At 68.2% G+C, this 27,619-nt stretch overlaps 1 protein-coding gene and 1 long non-coding RNA gene across 2 annotated transcripts in view; one reads left to right on the top strand and one right to left on the bottom strand.

The window, feature by feature from the left end:
• LOC129541719 (uncharacterized) overlaps positions 1-1,075 on the bottom strand; it is a 34,893-nt gene extending 33,818 nt beyond the window's left edge. The window contains exon 1 of the long non-coding RNA XR_008682881.2: positions 816-1,075. This is a non-coding gene — a long non-coding RNA (uncharacterized LOC129541719). The remainder of the gene's footprint in view (positions 1-815) is intronic.
• Positions 171-27,426, top strand: GPC1 (glypican 1). Its single transcript, XM_055403853.2, has 9 exons — positions 171-683; positions 20,600-20,758; positions 22,507-22,898; positions 23,474-23,639; positions 24,335-24,465; positions 24,550-24,669; positions 24,763-24,896; positions 25,298-25,473; positions 25,754-27,426. Exons 1-9 carry the CDS (start codon positions 518-520, stop codon positions 25,987-25,989), a joined length of 1,680 nt encoding a protein of 559 aa, XP_055259828.2. The 5' UTR covers positions 171-517; the 3' UTR covers positions 25,990-27,426.
• The last annotated feature ends 193 nt before the right edge of the window (positions 27,427-27,619 follow it).

Below are 27,619 nucleotides of genomic sequence, written 5' to 3'. Positions count from 1 at the left end.
CGGCGGGGGCGGGGAGGCCCCTGCGAGGCGCGCGGCGGCGCCACGTCACGTCCGGCGGGGGAAGCCCGGCCTCGCGCCCCCGCAGGTGGCGTCGCCGCCCGGCCGCCGGGCGTGGGGGGCCCGCCCTGGGGACGCCGGACGCGGCCCCGCGCTCCTCCCGCTGCCGGCACGGCCACGCGCGCCGGGCAGGCCCCCGCCCCAGGCCCGCGCCCGAGGGGAGCCCCGCGCGCCGGGACCGCGCCCCCGCGCCGCGCCCCGCCCCGCGCCCCGCCCCGCGCCTCTCCCCGCCGCCCGGGGGCCGGGCCCGGACTGCGCGCTCGCCTGCCGCGCTCCGGGGCCGCCGAGCCAGCGGCCGGACCTCGCGCCCCGCGCGCCCCGCGCCCCGCCGGCTTTTGTTGTCTCCGCCTCCCCGGCCGCCGGCGCCTCCGGACCGCCAGCCGAGAGCGCGGGGACCTTGGCTCTGCCCTTCGCGGGCGGGGGCTGCGCGGGCCCGGCCGGGGGCGCCGCCGGCCCCGCCATGGAGCTCCGGGCCCGAGGCTGGTGGCTGCTGTACGCGGCCGCCGTGCTGGTCGCCTGCGCCCGCGGGGACCCAGCCAGCAAGAGTCGGAGCTGCGGGGAAGTGCGCCAGATCTACGGGGCCAAGGGCTTCAGCCTGAGCGATGTGCCCCAGGCGGAGATCTCGGGTGAGTGACCCGCGCGCCCGGAGCGCCGCTGCGACCCCTCCTCTCTCCCGCCCTGCGCCCCCGCGCCCCGAGCCGCCCTCCCTCCGCCCGGGTCTCCTCCACTCCGCCCGGCCTCCCCCGGCGCGCACACACCGGCCTCTTCCCCGCGGAGCTGTCCTCGCCGCGCAGCCAACGGGGCGCTCCCCGGCCCGGCGAGTCCTCCAGGGCAGCCTGGGCTGAGCCGCTGAGTCGGCTGTCGGGGCGCAGCCGACCGCGGCCGTGGGCTCGGGACTCCCCCGGGGCCGTGCGGGCCTTCCCAGGAGGCTCCTGGGGTCGGCCGGGGGATTCCCGGGGGTCCCCTGCAGAGACAGCCCCGGGGCCCCGGCGAGGCAGGGAGCGAGCCGTGCGATTGGGGAGGGGCAAGGGCCGGGGCGGACGGGCGCGACCTCGACCTGCGGGAGCGGAACGCCGCCTCGCAGGGACTCCTGCCCGGGGAACTTGTGCTCGCCTGGCGCTCCGGGCCGCCTCCGGCGGGGAGTCCAGCTGCAGGTGGTCGGCGCCTTGGATCCCGCCCAGGGGCCGTGCCGTTTCTTTGTAAGAGCAGCGCCGTCTCAGGCGGCCTGGGCCCTGCAGCTGCCCGCAGTCCTGCACACCCTCCCTGCGGGCCTCGGAGGAGCTGTAGGGCCCAGGGCGAGGGTCGGGGGGAGCGCGGTCTGCGGAGCTCTCAGACACTCCCCCCACCCCCTGGCTCCTTCCTCAAACTGCAAACGTGTCCAGAGCCGCACCGGGTGTGTACGGCGGTGCAGGGTTCCCGGGACCCGGGGTGGAGGGGGGTCGGCCCCGGAGCAGAGCTCCAGGCTCCTGCCCTGGGGACGCCTCCCAAGCCGGGGGGGGGGGGGGGGGGCGGGGAGAGACCACACTTAAGTGGTGACACGGGGGACAGAGAAGGACCGCAGCCACAGAAATTCTTAAAGAGAGGAGTGAGGGCCGCGTCCATGGCCAGGCCTGGCTGGGGAACGGTGAGGGGGGCAGCCGGGCTCTTGACCCCTGCCCCCAGGAGGGCAGAACCCGCAGAACGCTGCCTGGGCTCCTTGACAGCCCCCCTGCCCGGGGCTCTGGAAATCCCCACTCTCAAGACCCCCAGGCAGGCCTTCCTGTGCTTCTGCTGACGGAGCCCTGCCATTGATCGTCAGAGCTGCCCCCTCCCTTGGAGGGGCAGTTTTGGTGGGTGCGTCTGGGCACCCGGGACCAGCACAAGACCCGCTGCACATTCGGTTCAGGCTCTCCCCCGACCCTGCCCCATGCGGGGGCTGGATGCCTGGAAAGGCTTGACCTTTCCAGTGAATCCCTCCCTGAGCCACAGGGTCCCCCAGCCCCAGTCTCGGTTGGCACGCCCCTGAGTCCCCTGGACCCCACATCCCTCCCTCAGACGTCCACTCCCACGCGGCCTTTGTGTCCTTGGGGGCCATTCTACTCTCGTTCGCGTCCACAGGCCTCTGTCCCAGTTAGGCTGAGACACACAGTGGCGGAGTTTGGGCAGGCGCCAAGGGCTGGGAGCGCGGCGGGCGGGCTGGGGAAGGCGAGGCGGGCTGGCGGCCGGACCGAGTCTCGGCCTCCTTGGGCTGCAGGGTGCAGGGGCTTCAGGGCCCGGGACCGGCCAAGCGCGCCGCTGTGCGTGTGATGGGGGCTTTGTAACTGGGGAGCGTGTGGCAGCAGGGGCTCTGGGTGCCACCCTCACGGGGCCTTCCTGCCTGGACTCCCTGTGGCTCCTCCGCCTCAGCTCCCGGGGGTCCTGTGGCTGCACCCCGCCCGCCGTGAGTGCCCCGCAGGGCCCAGGCACCAAGAGGAGTGCCAGCGCCACGTGGGGCACAAGAAGCAGGGTGACCTCCCCGGGCAGCGGCCGGCCCTGTTCGCTCCTCCTGCTCAGCTTGGCGCGGCTCCGCGGGCCGGGCGCCCCCTGGTGGCCGCGTGGCGGCACGACGCTCTCCTGGAGCCGGGCCTTCTGTGTTGGGTCTTGGGGGCCAGTGGGTGGACTCCTCTGGCCTGGGGGTCCCTCGAGGGTGGGCGCCCGAGTTGGCTGGTGGGGTGGAGGCTCCGTGCTTTCCAGGACTGGAGGGGAGGACTGGAGGGGAGGGATGGCAGCCCTGGGCCTGTGGGCGACCTTTCCAGCCTCCACCTCCCCAGGGGGTAGAAACTCTGTGGGCTCACGAAAGAGGAGCCGTCAGAGCACAAGGGGCTTCTGTTCATGACGTGTGTAGTTTTTTGGATGGACAGCCAGGCCCAGCCAGGGTGAGGGCAGTCATCCCATTTTACAGGTGGGCCTCCCCCCAGCCAGAGCCCTGCGTAGAAAGTGAGAGGGAGCCGCCCCTCAACCTCGATCTGTCTGCAAAGTCCGGGAAAAGCCCAGCCCCAGGCTGCATCTCAGTGTCAGGACGTGCACACGCACATACGCACACACGCGTGCACACACGTGTATGCATACATGTGCTGCCCGTGCACGCATGCACACGCACACAGTGCCTTGTACACTAAGTACACGTACGCAGCGCACACGTATGTGTGAGTACACACACCTGCACGCCCACGCACACACACGTACACACACGTGTGTACAGCTGCCTGTGGTCTCTCGGCCTCCACCTAGGGGCTTGCTCCCGGGGTGCCCGCTGGCTCTCCTGACCCTTTGATGCCACGGTCCATCATGATCTCTCTGACCCTTCGCTAGGGTCCTGGGAGCAGAGGCGCATCTGTCTGCTCTGTTCTCTGCGGCAGCCGCAGAGCCTCACCCGGTTCCTGGCACGGAGTCGGTGCTCAGTCCACACCCACACACGCCCCACTTTATGCCCAGCCATGGGGGGGGCCGTGGGAGGCAGAGGGCCCTGGCCGAGCAGGAGGGACCTGGCTGTCCGGCTTTGGGGTTGGAGGTTGGAGGGGAGCCCGGCACTGTCAGCGGCTCCTCAGCTGCTAGACCCCAGCTGGCCAGGGGCCGCCGCTCGGGCCTCCCAGCAGGAACTATCGCTTCTCCGTGCCGCCTGCCCGAGGCTGTTGCTCGGTCATGGTCAGTGGGACTCTCAGACCACCCGGTGCCCAGCCCAGCCCCAGACCAGACAGTGTGCGCACCCCATCCCGCTGAGAGGGCAGGGGCCCAGGTGCCTGCCTTGGGTCCCCAGGTGGTCTCCAGCCTCCGCTGGGGTACTGCTCGGTCCCCCACCCCTGGAGCTGCTGCGGTTTCATCATCCCCAGCCTGAGGACAGGCTGGAAGGGTGGGGGCCCAGGGGAGCCGGGAGCCGACAGGGCCACTGCATGATGCAACAGCCTGGGCCCCTGCTGGAGCCCCGGCCATGCCACCGTGCTCCTCGGAGGGGCAGGGCGTCCTCCCTGGGACTGGGCACAAAGGCCAGCCCTGTCCCATTGCCCGCCCTCGGCCACCTGGTCTCTCTGGGCCCCTATTTCTCCATGTGTGACAACGGGCATAGTCGGGACCGCCCCGAAGGCCACAGGAAGGGGAGCGTGCTGACCCTGTGCACTCTGGGGGCTGCCTCTGGCTCTGGAGCCCATGCGGGCCCTTCTGGCAGTGGTGTCTAGCAGGTGGCAGCCCCGTCCTGCCCCAGACTCGGGGGTTCACTCCCTGAGACCGTCCAGCAGGTGCAGTGGGTGGGTGGGGGGTCTGGACCTGACTCTTGTGAATATCCGAGGCCAAGAAGCCCCGCCACTTCTCCAGCTCCACAACGCACCCACTGGGTGCTCAGGTCCAGAGCCCGGTGTGCTGACCCCCAGGCCCGTGGCACTAACCGCTGAGCAGCGCTGGGCTCCAGGCTTCTGGACACCTCACACCACCCCAGCCTGGAGGCCTGCCATGGGGCCTCACGGCCCAGGCCTTGCTGGGCTGGCAGCTGCCATCTCCGCAGTTCCCCCATCCCGGCCCACCTCTCAGGCCAGGTCGGAAGCCTCTGCACTGACCCCTCCCGGGGGCCTCCCTGCCCCTCCCTCACCGAGCTGACGGCGGCCCGGCCTTCCCCACAGGTGCACCCCTGGCCGGTCCCGGCGCCTGTCCAGCGAAGGCTCGCCGCCCCTGCCCTGCTCAGGAGGGCTCCTCTAGGGGCGTGACCCTTGGTGTGACCCGAGGGCGGCCCGGCTGTGACCCTCGGGCAGGCCTGGCGTGTCCCCAACACCACAGTAGGCCAGGTTCCCCGGCAGTCACGGGGATGTCCTGTCCAGGGTGGGTGACTCCGGAGGGCTGGCTGGCGGTCTCAGTAAACTGGCCCCTTGCTGGCCCTAGTTAGGAACAGCGTGAGCCTGCGGTGGACAGACCTCCTGGCAGAGGGGCTGGGGCACGCTGGCCAGGAGGCAGGTGGACCCCAGAGCCAGGGAGGGGAGCACAGAGCATGTGTGGGTGCACTGGGCCTGTGCTGGGCCCCCCAGATACACAGGCACAGGTGTCTGCCCAGCCGGGCCAGGCCAGGACTGGGGGACAGGGCAGGCCAGGGGGACAGGCCTCGCTAGGTCAGGTCGGGCCCGGGCCAGGACTCGCCCCCTGGAGAGAGGCCGGCTGGCTCTCCTTGAGGGCTCAGCTTATTTCCGGAGCATTTCAAATCAGGGCTCAGGACCAGGCCCGGCCCGGCTGACATCTCCATGTCTGGTGCCCGCCCTGACCACGTCCAGCCACCAGGCTAGTCCTGTGGGGCCAGGCTCCTGCCCACGTTTGGGTGGGGCTCCAGCGCAGGGCCACCCACCCCATGCCGGCTGGCGGCCTTCTCATCGCGTGCATCTAGGAACAGGCCTGGGCAGGAGCCCCGAGCTGCCTGTAGCCTCTGTGCAGGGCTGGTTCGGGCAGGGTGGGGGCTGTAGTCATCCCCCGTCTCCCTCTGTCGGGTGGGGTTGCTGGCCTGTCCTCCCTGCCATGGCCTCTACCCTGGGAGCATGGCTGGGGCCTCCTGCTCTCCTGACTATTTGTGCTCTGGCCGCGGGGGCGGGGGCATCCTGGATGTGGGGGGGGGACCTGCCACACTGGCGGGAAACGTGGGAGCCTGGGCATGTCGGGGAGCCCTGCGGGGCCAGGCCAGCCTCAGCCCAGCCCGCGTCCGTCTGTGGCCTCAGCGTTGGTTCCCACTGTCCTGGCACACACGCCCTGTCCCGCAGGCCAGCCCCCCAACCCACCCACATCGGCGTCCCTTGGGGACGTGGTGCCCGGCATCTCAAGCGCCCCCCTGCTTTGGGGGCTCTCTGCCCCACAGAGTGCTCCCCAGACGGGACAGCCTCAGCAGTGAGGTCTCTGGGCACTGGCTGCGTGCCGCCGGGCTGGGCTAGGTGCTGGGACCCGGGCACGAAGCTGCTTCCCCGGGGCTGCCCACAGAGATGCCCCAGGCTGAGCGGCTCCACGGCAGGGGGCTGTGGTCTTGCAGTGCAGGGGCTGAAATTCCGGGATCTACGTGGTTCCTCCCAAGGCCGTATGGGAAGACTTGTTCGGGTCTCCTCTGCTTCTGGAGGTGGTGGGCGACCCTTGGTCTGGGGGTCTCTGCCTCGTCATTACAAGACCTGTGCCGGCCTGCGTCTGGATTCCAGCTTATAGAAATAAGGATACCAGTCCCGTCAAGTTAGGAGTAAAGCAGTTACGTCTGCAAAGACCTCACACTCAAACAAGGCCCCATCCTCAGGTCCAAGGGCATAGGACCCTAAGTGTGGACTAGAGACAGTATTCAGTCAAGGTCAGGGGCGCTTCCCATCCAGTGAACAGGGGTCCTGCTCTGAGTGTTCCATGGGGGATGGGGGGCTCCCTGGGCCAGGGCCTCAGTGCAGCTGTGGGGCCTTGTGACGGGGTGAGGGGGTCAGGCCATCCTTAGCTCGCTCCTCACCCCCACTGGCCCGCAACTGTCTCAGGAAGTGGCCGGGGCCCTGCCCCCGTGGGCCTGAACATCTCCGTTGGAGTCGGGTAGGGGGTAGGGAGCAGGGTCCTCCCATTCTGACCTTGCCCAGCGGGTAACTGCCAACCTGCTGAGGTCTCCCTGGTGGCAGGGACCACCCAGAACCTGGTGGGCAGTGAGGGCCCAGCGTGAAGACCTCCACGGGGCAGGGCCACCGGGCTGACCGTCGTGACTCAGCGGCACAGTTCTGCGTGGACAGGCTCGGGGTCCCCAGTGACGCGTGGGAGGCCCTGGGAGGGGACACAGCATGCGGAGGGGTGGGGGGAGTGAGTGTGTGGAGGGCGGGAGGCCGGCTCCTGGCTCCGTGTCCCGAGAACCCGGCTGCTTCTTTGTGCTGAACACTCCCTGCGTTCTGGAGGCTTGGCTGGGTGATAGGCCAGCCCCGGGGGGTCCCCCACGCACTGTCCCCCCAACCTCAGCCCCCTAGGGGCCCAGAGCCCGCCCGCCGCTCCCGCCGTAGCTGGAAGGAAGGGCCCCAGGAGGCTGGCGGGGACCGGCCAGAGCTCTGGGAGGCAGGCGCCATCCGCACGGGGGGCTGTGCTGTGCCAGGCTCCGGGCCCCGCAGGTGGACGGGGTGAACACAGCCAGGCCTGGGGCCAAGGCCAGGACCGGCTCCAGGCCCTGCCTTCCGCAGCTCGTCTACTCACCGGGTGCCCACAAGCCAGGCCAGGCCCGGGTTTGCGGCCCTGCCTCTTTCCTCCCTGCCCTGACCTGTGCCCAGCCCTTGCCTGGCAGCCAGCCCCACCCAGCCTTCCGGAGCTGGCAGGTCAGGGGGCTTGCAGGGCAGGCCGAGTGTCCCCTGGTCCAACCGCTTAGTGTGTTGGTGGGGAAACTGGGTCCCAGCGAGGGATCCCCACTTCTCAGGGCCCTGTCCCTGGAGTCACTGCTCCCCCATGGCCTCCCCGACCTGGCCCCGCCGTGCCCCCGGTGCCTCGTGTGGGCACCGACGGGGTGCCCCAGAAGGGAGCAGGTCAGGGGCAAGGCCATCACGCCGGCCCCGTGGGGGCACGGGGGGACATCCGTGTAGCTCTGTCCATGGGCGCTGGTCACGCGTTCCAGGCTGCGGAGTGTGTTCGGTCGGAGGATGGAGCTGGGGGTGAGGTCACAGAGCCCCTGGCACCTGCCCACAGAGACGGATCCTGGCAGACCCCAAAGACCGACTTCTCCAAGGATGGGGGGCAGGTGGCGAGTCCCAGGTCGGGGTGGAGCCAGGAGAGGAGCGGGACCCATGAGATCCTGCATGGACCTGGGCTGCAGGACAGCCTCCTGAAGTCAGAGCCATTCCTGCTGACAGCGCCCAAGGTTCGAGCCCTGCCCACCAGGAAGTCCCAGCAAGAGGCGAGGACCCTCACCCTCCCACCCATCCATCCCTCACCACTCTGCATGCACCCGTAAGCCACGGGCCCCCTCCATGGGGTCAGGGTCTAGTGAGAAACTCAGCTGGGGCTGCCAGGCCACCCAACCCCCACAGTCCAGGGCCCACTCGGTTAGCCCAGCGGCCTGACGGGTAGGTCGGCATGTCTCCCTCCCACATGGGCAGCCAGCCCTGGACAGGTGCCCCTGCACCTCCCCAAGGGCGACGTTCCTTAGGCTCACCGTCAGCCCCGGAGACTGTGGCCCACACACGCCTGGGGACACCTCCCCCAGCACCGAGGACACGGTCTGAACCTGGCAGTGGCCGGCCAAGCTCATCCCTGGGTCTAAGCACATCCTGGTCACCCGGGGCCACCTGCAGCACTCTGGGCCCCTGTGCTGAGCCATGTGCTGCGTCTGCGTGACCTGCAGCGATGGGGCTCCGGGTGCCCATCCAGGCTGCAGGCCGCGGGGCGTACCTCCTGCCACCTGTGACTGCCCACAGATCCCCCGGGACTCGGGTGATGCCACCTGTCGCAGGGTTGGCTCAGGCATTCACGCCCGCCTCCCGTTGCCGCGGAGCTCAGGACACACTGGACCCACCATCCCTGATCCCCTCCCTTGGCCTGGCAGTGGCTGCCCCCAGGGCACTCAGGCACCATGGCAACCTCTCTTCAAGTGACCTAACACCCAGGGACTGCCGCCTCCCTGTCACCATGTATTCGGGGACTGGGGGGACACAGGCAGCTGCAGGTCAGACGCACAGCTAACCGCCCTCCCCGCAGGGTCAAGCAGTGTCCCCAACCAGGAGCAGTTCCCTGGGGCCATGTTTGGTCGTCACAGTGTGCAGGGCAGGGGACAGGGAGACCAGGGGCCCCGTGAAGTGCAGGTCGCTCCTGAACAGGTCGAGGGGCGGCTTCCAGACACACCGGTCGCACCTCACAGGAAGCACTTGAACCACAGCTCTAGATGGGACAGTCAGCATCCAGAGGGGTGGAGGGGAGAGCGGCTCTCTGCTTGGGGCCAGGACAGCCTTCCGGATTGGGGGTGGACTCAGCTCTAGAAAGATCGGCGAACTGAGGTGGACAGATTGGGTGTGAAGGCAGGTCATTTGAGGCTGGGATCCTTAATCAGGGTGCCCAGGGGAGGCCCAGCTTAGAAATCCAGGAGTTCATGAACTCGACTGAGAAAGACAGTGCATCTCCTTTTTCGCTCACCTTTAGCTAGAATTTAGCGTCTCTTGTCATTATGAACAAGGCAGCGATGGCATTCTGGAATCCAGGGCTCACTCACCGTGAACTGCTGGGTCTCCTGCCCCTTTGTGTCTGGAGTCTGGGGCTCGCTCACCGTGAACTGCTGGGTCTCCTGCCCCTTTGTGTCTGGAGTCCGGGGCTCACTCACCATGAACTGCTGGGTCCCCTGCCCCTTTGCGTATGGAGTCCGGGGCTCGCTCACCGTGAACTGCTGGGTCCCCTGCCCCTTTGTGTCTGGAGTCTGGGGCTCGCTCACCGTGAACTGCTGGGTCTCCTGCCCCTTTGCGTATGGAGTCTGGGGCTTGCTTACCGTGAACTGCTGGGTCCCCTGCCCCTTTGCGTATGGAGTCTGGGGCTCGCTCACCGTGAACTGCTGGGTCTCCTGCCCCTTTGCGTATGGAGTCCGGGGCTCACTCACCGTGAACTGCTGGGTCTCCTGCCCCTTTGCGTATGGAGTCCAGGGCTCACTCACCGTGAACTGCTGGGTCCCCTGCCCCTTTGCGTATGGAGTCCGGGGCTCGCTCACCGTGAACTGCTGGGTCCCCTGCCCCTTTGTGTCTGGAGTCTGGGGCTCGCTCACCGTGAACTGCTGGGTCCCCTGCCCCTTTGCGTATGGAGTCCGGGGCTCACTCACCGTGAACTGCTGGGTCTCCTGCCCCTTTGTGTCTGGAGTCTGGGGCTCGCTCACCGTGAACTGCTGGGTCTCCTGCCCCTTTGCGTATGGAGTCCGGGGCTCACTCACCGTGAACTGCTGGGTCTCCTGCCCCTTTGTGTCTGGAGTCCGGGGCTCACTCACCGTGAACTGCTGGGTCTCCTGCCCCTTTGCGTATGGAGTCCGGGGCTCACTCACCGTGAACTGCTGGGTCTCCTGCCCCTTTGCGTATGGAGTCCGGGGCTCGCTCACCGTGAACTGCTGGGTCCCCTGCCCCTTTGCGTATGGAGTCCGGGGCTCGCTCACCGTGAACTGCTGGGTCCCCTGCCCCTTCACTTCTCGAGCAGATGTCTCCAGGCGCCGCTTCCACTCATGGAGCTTCGCGTCCCGATGGGGGTCAGCCATCTCGTGGGCACCGCGTTGCTTGCCCATTTATCACTTTGAACAGCTGCGTCACCACACCTGGGGCTTCCTTCACGACCCCCTGCGTAATCTTTTCTTTCCTAAGCGTTATTCTGAGACGGGGTCTGTGGGCTTCGGTGGACAGTCAGGGGCGCAGAGGAAGGAGGCCTCTGCATGGTCAACCCAGGTAGGGTGCTGGCGGGGCCCTGTCTGCTCCAGGGGAGCCTGTGGGCCCGGGGCGGGGGTGTGGGGCGCACAGATCAGTCTGAGCCCTTCTGAGTGTCCTTGAGCTCCTACTGCGTGCCCGGCGCTGTCCTTGGTGCTGAAATGCAGCCACGGTGCTCTCTGCAGGCACTGGGTGGCTGTCAGAGGTCTCCCGTGAGCTGCAGCTCTGCTGGCCGCGGGGACCCCGTGTTCCTTTTGTAAGCTGCAAGTAGAGAGGACCTGTGCAGGGTTAAACGGATGCTCGTGGTTTACAAGAGCTTCACAGTCGGTAAAGAACCCTCCTGCCAGTGCAAGAGACATAAGAGACCCAGGTTGCATCCCTGGGCGGGGAAGATCCCCTGGAGGAGAGCATGGCAACCCACTCCAGTGTTCTTGCCTGGAGAATCCCATGGACAGAGGAGCCTGGCGGGCTGTGGTCCATGGGGTCGCACAGAGTTGGACATGACTGAGTGACTTAGCATGCACATGTGGTGTACCGTCATACACGCCCCCTGCCTTAACTGTAAGCAAAGATCTCTCCCAGCCTGGGGTGGCCTGGGGCCCCGTGCTGCACGACGGCTCTCGCTGACAGCCATGGTCTCCCCACCCTGTCCTCCCTGGGGACTTGAGACGCTCGCTCAGCCACATTTCCCCTCCCGGCCCGAGGGCCCTGCGCTGCCCGTGCAGGACTCTTGACCTGGGTGGACCACCCACCCCTGGCTGTTCCTGACCCAAGGAGCCCCACCCCCCTGCTATCTGTGGAGTTTCCAGCTGGAGGCCAGGGGTCATGGGTGCACTTGGTGTGCAAAGCCAGAGACGGAGGAGGACGATCCCGAGGCTGGGCACCCAGAGGGGAGACACAGAGGGCCGCTCTGAGGAGGGCAGGCACTGCCCACAGGGCTCCGAAGGAGGCAGCCTGCTGGGATAATGGGCATGGCCCCTCCCTTGGCCCAGGGCCAGGTCTTTGGGACCCAGTGGCCATTCCCAGTGGCCGATGTCTTAGGAAAGAAGTGGGGCCATAGCAGAAGCTAAAACCTGGCTGCCTGGACCCAGCCATCCTGCCAGGGTTCAAGCCCAGCTCCACGCTCATGCGCTGTGTGACCTTGAGCCATTACTGAACCTTTCTGAGCCTCAGAATGCCTCTTTGTATCACAGGGATGGTAGCAGCGCCTGCCACGTGGAGTGGCCGTGAGACTGGTTTCTCGTGTGGCACTCACAGCACAGGGTAGGGTGCACCTGTTGGAGAGGCAGGCCCAGCCTATGTCCAGAGGTGGGGAGACTGCCTCCTGGGGATGAGGGAGGTTGGCCCACACCAGCCGGGCCCCGGGGCCATGCTGGGGATCAGAGGGATGCGGGCTGGAGGAGGGGACTCCCGCGTCACCACCGCCGCATCCTGGGTGGCGCCATCCCTTGGTGTCTGTGTTCCCACTTGGCTGGTCCAGAGAAGCTGGGAATTTCAAGAAGCGTCAGCTCTGGGCCCCCCGGGAGAAGCAGCCCACAGTGTAGGAGGGTCCCTCCCGCGCCCCTCCCCAGGCCCAGGGCCAGCCAGGACGGCTCCTGGCACAACCTTGAGGGCAGCAGCTGGCTTTCAGAAAGGGATCCAGCAGAGTCTCAGAGGGCGCTGCAGAGAGATGGGAGGCGGTGGGGAGAGGCGCCCACAGGACCCTGCTCGTGGTCAGCCCACAGCCAGCCTCGGGCCCTGGCGGCCCACGTCAGAGGAGGCCTGTCCTTGACCAGCTCGCTGGGGCCGACCCCTCACTGTCCCTTTGGCCCTTCCTGACCCGGGAATCCTGGCTGCCCCGGGCGGGGCCATCCTACCTCTGCCTGGTGGATGTGGCTGGACAGTGGGGACCACTGGTGCCTGGGGGGTCCAGATTCCCTGCCGCCCTGGAGACTCTCTGACAAATGCTTCAGCTTGACCATCCCTGAGGAGCCGAGCTGGAGAAGTCAGGAAGCAGTCGGGTCCCACCTTCCCACCTGCCCCTCAGGACCCAGAGGAGGCCAGGGTCTCACCTCTGGGGAGCCGGGCAAGCAGCAGGTGCTGACTTCAGCCGACTGCCCAGGGCTGGGAGCCCTCTGCGTGTCAGCTTGTGGGAGCCCTTTCCAGTGGCTGTCCCGGCTGGTGTCCCTCCCGGGTGCGGGTGGGTGGTTGCTGGTCCTGCAGGCTCCTGCCGGTGTCCTGGGTCACTGCAGCCAGTGGGGTGGCCAGGGCTGTGTCTGGTGAGGCCCTCTCTGCCCTCATTTTCCAGGAGGCTGGTGGGCCCCCAGGTGCCCGGGACATTCATCTCCTCCTCTTCGGTGAAGACGGAGGCCTGCGGGCCGGTAGAAGAAGGCAGCCTTAGGCAGCGGGTCTGAGCCATCGAGCAAGTCTCAGGCCCCTCCAGCCTCAGTCTTCTCATCTGTAAAATGGGATAATTGTATCTTCCTGTTGACAGAGACGGTGAGACCCATCATTCTCCAAGGAGCCTGGGGCCTGTGGGAGGGCAGGCCCCCTCTGACAACCAGCTCCCTGCTTCTGCTGCTCGCCTGGGCGGGGTCTGCGGGCCTCAGAAACAAGTACACACGTGTGCACACCCACACGTGGTGGGGAGCATGGGCGTCTCAGTCAGGCTTCTCCCCACACCCCACAGAGAACTGCCAGGTTTAGCAGATAAAACTACCGGAGACCCGTTTAATAAATTGGTATTTTAGGTAGTTAATCATTTGAGAACATATATTTTGAATATTTAAATTTCAAGTAAACAACAAGTGTGTTCTTAGGATAAATGTGCTCCACATATGTAGTGCAAGTATGTCCCAGATATTGGGGGGGGGGGCGTTGCGTGTATTTTTGTGGTGAAACATACATAATAAAATTTCCCACTGTGACGATTTTAAGGGTACATCCGGTGGCACTGCATGCACCCACACTTGTGCAGCTGACCTCACCGACCATCTGCAGAGCTTTCATCTTCCCCCAGCTCTGCACGCACTAAACACCCTTGCCCCCTCGCAGCCCCCGGTAATCACCACTCCGCCGTCGGCTCCAGGGGCCCTCACTGGAGCGGAATCTGCAGTGTCTCGCTTCCAGCCTGGCTCTCAGGCTCCGCATCTTGTCTTTGGGGTTGATCCACACCAAGGTGTGTCGGCGCTCGGTGACCCCCCAAGGCTGCGTGGCATCCATCCCCTTGTCTGACTGGGCCCCCGTTGTGTTGATCGCTTCACCGGACAGTGAGGTGGACGCTTGGGCTGTTTCTGCCTAAGCTGCCGTGCACAGGGGTGGACAGAATCGCATTCAGGTCCTTGCTGTCAGTGCTTTGGGGCAGATACCTTTATTCTGTAAGACAATGCATCGTTGATCTGAAATGCACATGTAACTGTGTCCTGACCTTACCTGTGTCCCACCCGTCGTGCCTTCAGGGCTGGGCTTGGAAGCACCCACGGGCGGCAGGGAGGGCGGTGATGCTGCGCCTGGAGGTGCTGCCTGGGCGGCAATGCTGAGTCAGCTCCGGGGGTGGGGGGGCACCCCACCTGCTCCTACCCGGGGCCCTCCGGGCAGGCGGGCCACGGGTGACCAGCTCAGTGGCTGAGCGTGTTGGCTCCTGCCTCGGCCTCCGCTCCCTCCCGCTCAGGAATTCCCCTGGAACTGGAGATTTGGGCGGCCTTGTGCTGGGAGAGGCGGGGAGGCCCGGGTCCTTCCAGGTCCTGTGCAGCACTCTGGGCTGAGTGCCCTGGGCCCATGGCTTGAGCTACCTGAGTGCCTCTGGCAGGAAGAACTGGAGGGGCCAATCATGAGCGTGAAAGGACCCTCAGGCCGTGTGGGCCCCAAGTGTGTGCTGCACCTCATCAAGTGGTGGCGGGGAGGAAGGAGGGGGTCCTCGCGGGCGGGGGAAGTGCCCTGCCGGCCCCCCTCGCACAGCAGGGAGCACCAGCTCTGGGGAGGGGTCAGGTCAGAGGGTTGCTGGCTTTCTAGCGGAGGTGGAGGTCCGAGGCTGCGGGTCTGCAGCCACGCTGGTGTCCAGCCTCATCTCCCGGAATGCTGGCATGGCCCAAAGAGTCTCTTTGGACACAGGTCCCTGAGCACCAGGTTCAGCTTGGGCCTGGGCAGAGAGGCCCTCACAGGCAGGCCCAGCAGTTCTCCGGCTGCCAGGGAGGGTGGCCAGGCGGGAAGCCCCCACCGAGGCCACTCACGCTCCAGGAGGTCAGAGGCTGGGCAGGCGCTTTGGCCCAGAGGAACCTGGAAGGCTTCCTGGACGAAGGGCTAGACGAGTGGGTCTTGAAAGAAATAGTAGGGCAGAGGGGAGGGTACGAGCGACCCGGGGGCTGGGGAAGCAACAGGTCAGACGGAGTGCCAGCAGGGGCAGTCGTGAACTTGGACTTGGCTGCCAGATTTCCTGGGGAGCGGCTGGGTTGGGGGGGTTGGTGAGCAGCTGAGCCCACTTGTCCATTCCGTCCTCATTACTGGGCATGGCCAGGAACGACTCCTGTCCCCGAAGGCTCCTGCAGTGGCACCGGGGTCTGCTGTGTTCTGGCCCAGCCCAGGGGCTGTGTCCACCGCCCTTCTGGGGTGGGCAGACGGGCCAGCATGGGGCCTTTGTGGGGAACCTGGGGCTACAGCACCCCCTTCTGCTATTCTGGGATCGCCCAGGCAGACATGGCAGGGGGGGTGTGGCACTGGTCCATCTCCTGGGCTGCTCTCGGCCCAGAGGTTGGGTGGTCAGGCAAGGGAGATGGGAGAGCCGTACAGAGCCTGTGTTCCTGGGGGCCCCTGTCAGGGACGGGTCTGCAGCATCTCCAGTGAGTGCCCTCTGCAGCCTGGCCTGGGCCGAGGATGAGGAAGCCAAGTGGACCTTGCCCTGGTGACGAGGCTTCCGAGGGGCACCTCACTCCCTGGCCCCAAAAGGACTCCCTGCCCTGCAGCAGGGCCTGGGCTCACGAGCAGAGCAGATAGCCCTTCCTCCCCAGTTTATCCCGAGGCCTCGGTGTGAGCCATGGCCGCTGAAGCACTGTGGAAGGCCGGTGGGAGGGGGCCTGGCCCCTCAGCAGAGCTACGTCCAGGGGGGCCTACTGCCCCACCGAGACAGCCCCCAAGGCCAGTGCCCACTGGCAGGGTGGCCAGCTCAGGGGTCTCCGAGCAGAAAGCAGGCCGCAGGGAGCAGGCGTGTGAGCTGCCTGCTGGAGCCCCGTTGCTCCAGGACCTTGGGTGCTGTGGGCTACCATGGAGAGGCCACTTTGCTGAGAGCTGCGCGTCCAGCAGGTCTCTGTGCAGGCCAACCGGGGGGGGGTCCAGGGCGTGCCGGCGCTGCGGGGAGGGGAGCCTCGGCAGGCGGGCCCTGCAGTGGGTCTGGCTTGTGCTGTGGCAGCCGGGACCAGGGCTGGGGCTGCAGGGAGTGGCTGGCGGGGATGGGTGAGAGCCAGCCATGGTGGCCGCCTAGGCGTGTGGGAGGGGGACCTAGAAGGAGGTGGGGACTGGGCCGGAGCGGGGTGTGGCCAGGCGGGGGGCCTTGTATTTCTCAGGGGAAGCAGACAGGACGTTAGGATGCAGGCCGGGATTACCGGGGCAAGGCAAGGGGCGGGTGGACAGTACGGGTGACGATGGTGGCCTTTGAGCGCCCGCGGAGGGCTCTGGTCGTTGTCACGGGGAGAGGGGGTCGCCGGCGGGGGCCTGCCGTGCTCTTTGGGGAGCGAGCTGGCGCCCCCCTCGCGTCCCCATGCCGGGAGGAGCCCCGTGGGGCAGGAGCCAGGCGGAGGCCGGGGCCGCGGGAAGCTCCGGGGCTGAGTGCGGCCGCCGCCGGGGTTTCCGGGGGGGAAAGGGGGCGGCGCCGCGCGCGGCGGGGCGGGGGCTGCGGGAGGAGGCGGCCGCGGACCGGGCTGCGCGGGGCTGCGCGGGGCGCCAGTGCGTCCGGCTCTGCGACGCTCCCGCTCCGCCGCCTCTCCCGGGCGGACCCCAGGCCTCCACGCACCAGCGGCCGGAGTCTCACGCCGCCTGCCGGGACCGCGGCTGCCGAGAAGGGGTTTCGGGCGAAGCCGGGGGGCTGGTATCCAAGCGCGGGGACCCGCCGGCGCCCTGCAGCATCTCCTCCGCACTTCCGTCCGCGGGCGCGTCACCCCGACCGCTCCTCCTGACCCACCTCGCCGCTCGGCCCGTTGCCCCCGTCGCCGCCGCTCAGACCGCACCTTGGCCCCAGCGCAGCCGTCGCCGTCTCCGCGTGCGCCCCGTCGGGCCCCGTCCCCGCCGCTGCCGCAGCCCCCTCCTGCCGCAGCCCCCCTCCCCTGCTCCCAGCCCGGCCCCGCGCCCCGCCCGCCGCCCGCAGCCAGGCCCGCCCCGCCCGCTGCGGCAGCCCCTTCCCCGCCAATCGCAGCGCCCCGGCCCCCTCCGCTCGGCGCCGCCGCGCCCACTGCGCCAGGAGCGCGGCCGCCTCTCGGACCGCGCCGCCTGCAGCTCCGCGCGCGGCCCCCTCTCCCTGGCCGCGGCCGCGGAAGCCCGGGCGCTCGGCCTTTGTCCCGCCGCCCGCGCGGCCGCCCCGGGCCGGCGGGGTCCCGGAGGGACGGAGCCCTCCCGCCGGGCGGCGACACCCCGGGGCTTCGGGTCCCCGCCGGTGACGGAGGCGGGGCGGCGGCCGCGGGCCGGCCCGGTGATGCTGGCAGGTGGCCGGAGCGGTGGAGGGGCTTGGGGCCGGCGGTGAGGTGCTCCGAGGGGGCTGGGGGGGCTGGGGGAGCGGGGCGGTTGCGCGGTTCGTCGCCGCGTTAGGAACTGGGGAGGTTGGCGGTTGAAAAGCCCTGCCCGCGGGGGGTCTGTGGCTGCCCCCGGGGTGGACAGCCCTCAGGGTTGACCCTGCCGCAGACAGAGGCCCGGGACAGACGCCTCTTGGGTGAGAGGTGGGGCGGGGTGAGGAGATGCGGAAAGCCGGCCTGGGGCTCCCAGGTGGGCGGTGCCCAGGGAACCCGGGGTTGCTTGTCTGGTGCCTCCCCCCCGCGTCCAGGCTGGTGGACGTGCCCGGGGGTCCTGCAGCCCATCGGAGCAGCAGTGGGCACGGACAGTCGTCCAGAGACCGGTCTGTAGCTCGGGGAAAACCTCTGCTCACCCCGCCCCTCCACAGGAGGCCCACGGGGTCCAGGGCAGAGTGAAAGGGCGGGGTGGCCAGGAGCCCCTCCCTGCTCTTCCAGCCCTGGCCTCCCCCCTGGTGTTTGGGGGCCCTGGTGCCCAGACCTGCCTGCATAGCCGTGTTCTGGGGGGTCTGGGGAGGCTGGTTGTCTCCACTGAATTAGCCAGTGCATCCTGGGGGTGGCTGGGGGAGTTGGTGCCTAGCACCTGATCGTGGCTTCAGAAACTGGTGCCGCAGGCGATCTGTGTGCTCCTGTGTGAGCCGCAGAAGCTTCTGGAAAGATGGGCTTGGCCTGGCGCCATCTTCCCGCTGCAGTCTCCTTGGGAGGGCTCCCGGGCACCAGTCAGGACTGCCGGGCTGGGCCGGCACGGACGCGCACTCTGTCCAGCCTAGGAGGCTAGGACCACTACTGGCATGGGGTCTTGGGCTCCGGTGCTGGGGTCACAGAGCTGGTGGGGTGAGGAGGGCTGTGGCCGTGTGCGTAGGTGGCGGGAGGTGTGAGCCTCAAAGACGTTTAAGCCATAGACTGATGGGACCTAGCACCGAGGAGCAGGAGTCTGGGGGGACTCCGGGAGGTCTGAATATGGGGGGTTTGGCTACGTGGTCTGCTGTCCAGCAAGGGGAGGACCTGCCTTGGAGTCAGGAAGCAAGTGCGGGTGTTTAACCTGGGGAGGGCAGCCGGGGGGGCGGGAATCAGAAATGTGGGGCTGGGGCCCGGAGGTGGAGGAGCAAACGCAGCATGAAACAGTCCTCCTCTCTCACCCCCAAACCTGGATCACGAAAGGAGGTGTCACAAAGAGGAAAGGGCGAATTCTAGAAGGATCTAGGCGGCTTGCGAGAAGGAAAGGCGGGGCTGTTGTGGACCAGCTTGTGGGGGGGGTCAGTGCAGGTGGGAGGGGTCAGCGGGCAGAGGCAGCACGCTGATGCCTCCCATTGGGGACGGGAGGGGGAAAGCTGTGATGAGAGGGGTGGACTGGGCAGCTCTAAGGTGGACGGGAAGCCAGCCGTGCCCCCACCTGTCCCGAGGACCCCTCCCCACTCTCCAGGCGTTTAGCCGAGAAGAGGTGGGGTTTGGGGATGGCATCCATCCGCCTTGCACACCTCCAGGGACCCAGAGCTCACGCCCCCCTCACAGCGGGAGACCCCCCCACCTCCCGCTATTTGGCTAAGATCCGGAGAGATCCGGAGAGCAGGCCTGCTGTGCAGGAAGGCGCCCGCAGAGTCTGCCCTCTGCCCGGCAGGTGTCCCAACCACACGGGACCCGGGGCGTGGGCCCTGACCACCGGCCGCCACACCCGCCCCGCAGTGGCTCGGGGCGCCGCGGCCCAGCCCGCCCGGGGCCCCAGGCCGGCGTCCAGGCTCTGGCTCCGTGTCTTCACTCCCGTGTGTGTCCACCGAGGGAGGGAGGGCCGGGGGCTGTGCTGGGGCGGCCGGGAAACGCGGGCCCCGGGCGGCTGCACGAGGTGGCGGGGCGTTAGCCAGGGCGGGCAGCTCCCAGCAGGGGGGAGCTGTGTGGGGCGGGTGCCAGGAGCCCTTCCAAGCCCGCCCAGATGGGGCTTTCTGTGTGTCCTGGATCAGGGGTTGGGGGAGGGGGTCGGGTTAACCAGGGGGCCGGGAAGGTTGGGGAGGAGAGACAGTCAGCCCAGGACGCCGCCCCCAAAACCCACCCCATGGCGCAGGTGCTTAGGTGCTGGCAGCCTGCAGCTCCCTGCCCGCCCACCACTGCCTGGCTCCTGCCACCCGCCCCCAGCTCACCCCCCACGGGGCTGGTGGTCCCAGGCAGCAGGGGAGGCGTGCTCCTGGCCGTACGTAGTTGGTGGGGAGGCTCAGGCCCGTCTGCACAGCCTCTAGCACCCAGGAGACGGCCGGTCTCTGCCAGCTGGCCCCGTGGAGGAGACCGCAGGCCTGCTGTCCTGCCCCCCTGCCGTGAAGGGCCAGGCCAAGGTCAGAGTCAGCAACGGCCCTGAGAGGAGGAGGAATCGCCTCCAGGAGCCTCCTCGGGTCCCAGGCCCCCTGCCAGGTGCTGCCTGCTCACCTCCACCTAGCTCCCACCCCAGAAGCTCTGCTGGTCAGACCGGGCGCCCAGGCCCCGACCAACCTCAGCCCCACACGGCTTCAATCCAGGCGGGACTCTCCTGAGGCCACTCCACTCTGCCCACCCCAGGCCAGCACAAGAGGGAGCCTCCTCCTGCACTGCTTAGACAGGAACTGTGGCCTGTGTGGGGTGGGTCAGGGCGGGCTGGGAGCCGGGGGTGGGGCCTGAAATCGGGCAGCCTGAGCCGCTTGGCCCTTCACTGTGTAACTCTGGACACGAAACCTAACCTTAGCCAGCCTGAGTTTCCTGGTGTGTGAGTGGGTTCACAGCACCCACTCAAATCCTGGACTGGCATGTTTTGAAAGGTGCACCCTGCACCACATGGGCCACTGGGCCAGCCTCGGTGCCGCCCTTGTGCTGCCACAAGCTGGGCCACCAGGAGCCAGTGCCTGGGCGGCGGCAGGGGGCGGTCAGGGCCCTGAGGGGCGCAGGTGTGTCCTACCGAGTGGGGCCGGGTTCACAGCAGGGCCCCATTGGATGTGCGTCCCTCTTGTCCTGAGAGAGGCCCATGCTTCTGGCCAGCCCAGAGCTGTGGGTGGGCAGCACCCCGCCTGCTGTGGGGGAGGCTGGGGCTGTCCTGCCCCTCAGGGGTCCTCTCGTCCCCCTGCCCTCAGCCTGGACGCAGGCGAGGGCTGCCAGCAGTCCTGGACGCCCCTCACTCTCCTCCCTGAACCTGCAGTCTGGGGGGCCTGCCCCCCACAGGCCCTGCGGTCTCTGTGCTGAGTTCAGGAGTTGAGCTGAGCTGCTCGGGGCGCCTGGGACACCTTTTCCCGTGGGTGGGGGCAGGGAGTGGCACCCCACACCCCTGCCCTGGCTCTCAGCCTCCCGAACCCCAGGGGCCTAGGGGACGAGTTCTGATGAGGGTGGCGCAGCCCACGCGGGGCCCGGGCCCTTCCAGGGTCTGCCTCCCCCAGGCGGCCCCCCGCCCCCGCTGTGCCCCCTCCTGGCCCTCACGCCAGCCCTTCCCCACAGGCGAGCACCTGCGCATCTGCCCGCAGGGCTACACCTGCTGCACCAGCGAGATGGAGGAGAACCTGGCCAACCGCAGCCGCTCTGAGCTGGAGACGGCGCTCCTGGAGGGCAGCCGGGCACTGCAGGCCACGCTGGCCACCCAGCAGCGGGGCTTTGACGGTGAGCAGGCTCAGGGGCCGCGGACAGTCGCGGCGGGGGTGCGCGCCTGGGGCCTCCCCTGGGGGTCGGGCCTCTCCATCTGCCCGAGGCGCCGCGTGTCTGTCCCGTCAGCCCTTTGGAGGGGACCCTCCGCCTCCAGGTGGCTCCCCAGCACCCAGAGCTCTCCGAGCGCCTGCGAGGGACCGGCCTCGGGCTGGCCGCCAGGCTGCAGAGCCAGGAGCGCGACGAGCAGAGCCCGTGGTGTGGTCCCGGGGTCTCCGGGGCAGCCATGTGTGGGTCCCTGGTTCGCTCTGGGCTTGGCCGTCACATCTGGGCCTGGAGCGAGGATTGGTGGGAGGACTGGCTGACGTTTACCGTGGGCCTCTCGGACGGGGCGGCAACAGGGGCCCCCGGAAGCGACTGAGCTGCCGTCAGAGCCTGCACATCACCCACTCCGTACGCTCATCTGTGTTAAAAGCGATTCTTCGCCTGCTTCCAGCCCCACCTGGGCCCCCGACCCCTCTGCATGCCACCTCCCACCCCAGCCCCTGGTTCGGCCACCCCAGGCCTCCTGAGCAGCCCTCCCCAGGCCACCCACCACAGGGGGCCCTGGTCTGAAGTGCTCCAGGCCCTGAGCCCAGCGGGCCCCCGCTGGATGTATTCCAGAACACGGTTCTCCAGCCACAGCTGCCGGGGCGTCATCTGAGGATGGTGCGGGGGGGCGGGGGGCCGGGCAGGCATGGCGGCCCGATGACCACCCCGTGTGCTGCAGGGCTGGTCGCTGAGCTGCGGACAACCTGTCTGGAGGCCAGGCTGGGGTGGGGACCAGACCCCTGGGGCCATGGCGGGAGTCGGGACAGGAATAGGGACTTGCTATTTCCTCCCACAGCTCCTGCCCAGGGGGCTGCAGGGCTAGCCAGGGCTGTGCCAGGGTCTCCTGCCCGAGACCCTGGGTGTGGGCACTAGTACGGGGGCCACAAACCTGACATCCCCACGGCCTCAGAGCAGAGCTGAGCTGACCTGGACACCCGAGGGTGGGCCTGGGTGGGGAGGGGTGGCCACAACTGGTGAGGATGTATCTGCGCGGGCGGGCGGTGTACCCTGTCCCCTGCAGTCTGCTTGCTGAGAGAGGAGGAGGATGCAGGGGCCCCAGTTCTCAGCACACAGGGCAGAAGCATTTCCCCAAACCCCCGGGGTCTGCTGCCCACGCTTGCCCACACCTCCACAGCCGTGTCTGGACTCTGGCCGTGTCCTGAGGGGGCCCTCTCCAGACCCCCAGGCAGGCTGGCTTCCAGAACCAGAGGGAGCGCCACATAGAGAGGCAGGAGGGCAGGAAGCCCAGGAGAGCCTCAAAGACCCTCAGGGTGGACAGTGGACAGAGACACACGGGGGGACTCAAGACTCCCCAGGATGGTGTGCTGGCTGGGTGACAGTGGGGGGAGGAAGGAGAGCAGGTGAGGGGCGCCCAGGGCCTTCCCCCTCTGGGTCCCACCCCAACTCTGCACCTTCCTGCCCTCGGAAGCAGTGCCTTCCAGGTGCTTGCGTGGGGCTCAGGTCAGAAATAGATGCTGGACACTGCAGTCCCCAGGCCAGGAGGGGGAGGACTCAGGACCCCGTGGGGGCCGGCATCCAGGGTCCCCGCAGGTTCTGATGACTCAGAGCATCGGGGGTGTGGGTGGGTCGCCGGCGGAGCCCCCGGGAATGCCGGTCGGGGCTGCCGCAGCACGTGGGATGGGCAGGACCTCACGCCCACCTCCCAATGCGCCCAGATCACTTCCAGCGCCTGTTGAACGACTCAGAGCGCGCGCTGCAGGAGGCCTTCCCGGGCGCCTTCGGAGAGCTGTACACGCAGAACGCCAAGGCCTTCCGCGACCTGTACGCCGAGCTTCGCCTCTACTACGGCGGCGCCAACCTGCACCTGCAGGAGACGCTGGCCGAGTTCTGGGCGCGCCTGCTCGAGCGCCTCTTCCGGCAGCTGCACCCGCAGCTGCTGCTGCCCGACGACTACCTGGACTGCCTGGGCAAGCAGGCCGAGCCGCTGCGGCCCTTCGGCGAGGCCCCCCGTGAGCTGCGCCTGCGCGCCACCCGCGCCTTCGTGGCGGCGCGCACCTTCGTGCAGGGCCTGGGCGTGGCCGGCGACGTGGTGCGCAAGGTGGCCAAGGTGCGCGCCGCGGCCCCGCCCCTGCCACGCCCCTGCCCGCGGGAAGGTTGGGGGACCTGGGGTGTGAGCTCTGCCCCGGGCAAGGGCCCAGGCCTGTCGGAGCGGGAAGGGCAGGGGCCTGGAGCTCCAGGGGTCAGGCGGACGGTACGTGAGAGGGCTGCCCGCTCCCCCGCGGAGCGCGGTCCCCGGTGTGGGAGGGCATAAGCGTCAAACCCCTCCGGGTCTGGGTAGAACCCACCTCTCCACCCCCGCCCCCGAGTGAGGGGCCTGAGTAAGTCGCCCGGCCTTGAGGCCCTCGTCTGCGTGGCGGGCAGCGTTCCCTCTTGCCCAGGGAGGTTTCGTGACCGCAGTTTCCGGGGGGAGTCCCAGCATGGTGACCGGACTGGTTGCACTGAGTGCCGTTCGTCCGGGCCGCAGGCCTGCTTGGTCACCTAGGAGGACATAGCGCCCCAGTAAAGGCCCCGCCGCGGTGGGGCAGACCTGGGCACCCTGACTCCTGCCCAGTTCTGCCTGGGGCTCCAGCCGGGGGTGCACACGCGCTGTGGGCTCGGGCTCAGGCTGCTTTGGCCCTGCAGGTGCCCCTGAGCCCTGAGTGCTCGCGGGCCGTCATGAAGCTGGTGTACTGTGCCCACTGCCTGGGGGTGCCTGGCGCCCGGCCCTGCCCTGACTACTGCCGCAATGTGCTCAAGGGCTGCCTGGCCAACCAGGCCGACCTGGACGCCGAGTGGAGGAACCTTCTGGGTGAGCCCCCACTGCCGCGACCGCCTCCAGGGCCCTGGCCTCCATAGCCGGTGGTCCCCGAGGCTGGGGGGCAGGATTCCCTCTGAATCTCCTGAAGGGAGGTGCCATGGCCAGCTGCCCGGGAGGGTGTCTTGTGGGTCAGGTTCCTATCCTTGCCCACCGAGCGAGCACGCCGAGGTGCACGCGTGAGAGCTACGGCAGGGCGACCCGTGCGTGAATCACCGTGCGCATTGCTGCCACGGGGTGAGCCGGCTGGCATGTGCAGACGTGAGGTGGGTAACCAGACACATGCGCCAACACGCTTGCACTCGTGTGTGCATCTGCTCCTGTGAGGTGAGCCAACACGCATCCGTATCGGCACCCATGGTGACACAGGCCAGCACAGCTACACGCCAAAGCACATGCTAACGTGGACGTGTGATGGCGTAATGCGAACATTGTGAGACATGAGGTAACGTATGCACACAGTGGGCCAGGTGTGCGTGTAGATGCCAACAGGTGTAAGCTTAGACATGTGCTCAACCTATACGTGCATACTGACACATACAGGAGCTCATGTGTAGGGGGCTGGCCTGCAGTGAGCAGACATGCAGAAATACTGTCTCGTGTGGGCTGACGTGCCTACGCGTAGCACAGCCATGAGCCAGCATGCGTCCATGCAAAGTACCCCGTGTTTCTGTTCATGCCTGGGCCAGACTCCATGGTGCTCATCACGGACAAGTTCTGGGGCCCGTCGGGTGCAGAGAGTGTCATCGGCGGCGTGCACTATTGGCTGGCAGAGGCCATCAACGCCCTCCAGGACAACAGTGACACGCTCACGGCCAAGGTGTGGCAGGGGGAGAGCAGTGGGCAGGGGAGGGGCCCCTGGATGCGGCCCCATGCCCATCGGGACCCCTGCGTGCTCCCCCAGGTCATCCAGGGCTGCGGGAACCCCAAGGTGAACCCCCAGGGCCCTGGCCCCGAGGAGAAGTGGCCCCGGGGCAAGCTGGCGCTGCAGGAGAGGCAGCCTGCAGGCACGCTGCAGAAGCTGGTGAGCAGCCTCTGCCAGGGGGCCCGGGGGGAGGGGGGAGGTGGGCGGGGCAGGCTGGCGGGGGCACCTGGTGGCCTGACTGCTGCCCCGCAGGTCTCTGAAGCCAAGGCACAGCTCCGAGACGCTCAGGACTTCTGGATCAGCCTCCCGGGGACGCTGTGCAGTGAGAAGCTGGCCATGAGCTCAGCCAGTGATGAACGCTGCTGGAACGGCATGGCCAAGGGCCGGTGAGTGTCCCACCGCTCCGGCCCCTCGGCTTGTCCGTGGCCCCAGGTGTGTAGTGCCCTGCACCGGGTCTGACGTGGGACATCCTGCGGGGCCCAGAGCCGGACAAGGAGAGAGTTGTCCAATCCCTGGCTGTGACTCTGTCTCCGCCTGCCGCCGCCGAATCACCGCCCCCGCCCCCCCCCCCCCCCCCCCCCCGCGCACACGCTCAGTGCTTCCACGCCGCTGCAGGGGCCTGTGTGGGCTCCCGGCAGCCCTCGAAGGCCTCAGAGGATGGGGTGGGGGGTCCTCAGGCTTGCCACCACCCTGACCGGAGGAGCAGGGACTGGATGGGTGTTGCTGGGGCCAGGCCCCTTTGTGGGGGGCAGGGCAGTGACCCAGAGCTTGTCTTTCTGGCCTCCAGGTACCTCCCCGAGGTGATGGGTGATGGCTTGGCCAATCAGATCAACAACCCCGAGGTGGAGGTGGACATCACCAAGCCCGACATGACCATCCGCCAGCAGATCATGCAGCTGAAGATCATGACCAACCGCCTGCGCGGCGCCTATAATGGCAACGACCTGGACTTCCAGGACGCCAGTGAGGGCGGGGAGGGGGCGGCTGAGCGCCCGGGTTGGGGGAGGCCCTAGATGGGGGAGGACGGCCCCCCCAGCCCCGGGGCCCAGGTGGCTCTGAAGGCCCGGCTGCTGCCCAGCAGTGGTCACGGCCCCCCACCCTGCCTCCCGCACGGCTGTGAGCTGGCCAGGATGTCCGCCCAGCCTCGGCAGGCTCCAGGAACTGCCGTCCCCAGCGTGGGAGGCCAAGGCAGAGGGTCGCAGCCCCCGGGGTCCCTCAGAGCCTCCTCCCCTCTCCTCTCCAGGCGACGATGGCAGCGGCTCAGGCAGCGGAGACGGCTGCCCGGACGAGACGTGCGGGCGGAAGGTTGGCAGGAAGAGCGCCAGCTCACGGACGCCGCTGTCGCACGCCCTCCCGGGGCTGTCCGAGCGCGGGGGCCAGCAGACCTCGGCCGCAGCCAGCCACCTGCCCCGCGCCAGCCCCCTGCTGCTCCTGGGACTCGCCCTGGCCCTGCCGGCAGCCGCGCCCCGGGGGCGGTAACTGCCCCGGTCCCGGGGAGCGCGGCCAAGGACTGACTTTGCCAAAACCTGCAGCAGAAGATATTTAACTCCCTGGGCTGGGAGGCCCCACAGCGGGACAGGAAGGGTCGCCGAGGGACCCGGCTTGTGACTGTGCTGGGGGCAGGGCGGGGGGCTTCGCCCGGCCCCCCGAGCTTTTACTTTTGTACGGGGCCCTCAGGTCAGCCGGGGACGTTGTTCCCCAAAAGCCATGCGTTTCAGAGACCTCGAGGTGCCGCTGGCCGTCTCTGCCCCCAGCCCCTGCGGCACCGTCGCGGGTGAGGAGGCCGCCTGGGCGCTGTCCCGCTGAGCGCGGGCTGTGCTCTCCGCCCCCGCCACCGAGCACCTGGAGCTCAGGTGTCTGAAAGCCACGCCCAGTCCTCAGGCCCAAGAACCCCCCAGAGGGTGTCAGGGTTCCGCCAGCCGAGCCTCTGGGATTATGCATGAGCCCTGATCCCCCCCAGAACCCCGTCTGGCCCCCTCTCAGCTGCGGCGCTGGGCTGCGCTCCTGGCCGTCTGAGAGGCCCGCACAGGGACTTCCAGAGGCACCACCTGCCCCCACCCTTCCTCACCCCCACCCAGACCAGGGCCACGTCCCAGCTCAGGACGACGCGGGCCAGGGCCGCAGCCGACCCCTGGCCGCCGCCTGGCCGCAGGGACGCTGGGTGGCTGGGGAAATCTGAGCTCAGGGCCAGCGAGATCTGGCGCCGACGCCGAGGGCCTTCCCTGACCTTGCCGGCTGCAGGCCAGGGCGCTCGACAGTTAAGGGCTTTCCTAGCCACGCCTCCTCTACAGGCTCCTCCCCGCCTTCTCATCCAGAGCTGCCTTCTCGGCTCCTCCCCTGAAGCTTCTGAGGGTCCCAGGTGACCTTCCACGGCCCGGGGGTCTCTGCAGACTCCTCCCCAGGCCGGGGACCGCCCTCCTAAGCCCCGTCTACTGCAGGGTCTGGGGAGGGGCTGGTCCCTGCCAGAGAGGGTTTGGGCGGGGCAGGTCGGTCTTGAGGGTTGGGGGATGCTGAGCTCCCTACCCAGGCCAACATCCTAACCAGCCCTTGGACCCCGAGAAGGCTGCTTCCTGCCGCTTTGCTTTTCCTCACGGGGTGGAGGGCTTCTGGGCTCTGGGACACGTGGGGTCCAGGGCTGCTTCCACAGACACGCCAACCATATCAGAACCTTGTGACGGGGCCGGGCCGGGGTCTCTACCTGCGGATGGGGGCTAGCTGGACTCTCGGCCCGGGGGCAGCATCACCCGTGTGCCCGGACGGCCACCCCAGCCCGCACTCAGGCCCGCCCTCCCTTCGTCTCTGGATGGGGTGGCCCTGCGCGATCAGTGGCCGGGCCAGCTGTGTCTCAGGCCGCACGGCGTCTGCAGGTGACGTGTGTTCTTCGCGTCCTCGTATGAATAAAGGCTGGAGACCGCGTGTCGCTGCAGTGATCCTGCGCACCCCGCCGGCAGCAGGTGTGCGCCGGGGGCACGCCCGGCACGCTGGGACCAGTGGGGAGGTGAGGGCGCGCTCACACACACGTCCCGCCTGGGGGGTGGCCCATGGCTGGAGAGTGCCCGTCCTGCCCAGGCCCAGGCCCTTCCGCCCACCCTCCCACTCCCCACTCAGG

The sequence above is a fragment of the Moschus berezovskii genome, chromosome 4 (assembly GCF_049115385.1).
Source record: "Moschus berezovskii isolate FMDL1 chromosome 4, NW_MosBer_1.0, whole genome shotgun sequence".
NCBI classification, from domain to species: domain Eukaryota; kingdom Metazoa; phylum Chordata; class Mammalia; order Artiodactyla; family Moschidae; genus Moschus; species Moschus berezovskii.
The sequence above is the reverse complement of the archived record's forward strand: the minus strand, read 5'-3'. Positions and strand labels throughout refer to the sequence as shown.

What these genes read in the sequence shown, in the direction of transcription:
- GPC1 (XM_055403853.2), top strand. Translation starts at nt 518, where the DNA reads ATGGAGCTCCGGGCCCGAGGCTGGTGGCTGCTGTACGCGGCCGCCGTG. An exon ending in GCCCCAGGCGGAGATCTCGG is followed by an intron (nt 684 to 20,599) that starts GTGAGTGACCCG and finishes CCTTCCCCACAG; the next exon opens with GCGAGCACCTGCGCATCTGC. An exon ending in CCTGGACTTCCAGGACGCCA is followed by an intron (nt 25,474 to 25,753) that starts GTGAGGGCGGGG and finishes TCTCCTCTCCAG; the next exon opens with GCGACGATGGCAGCGGCTCA.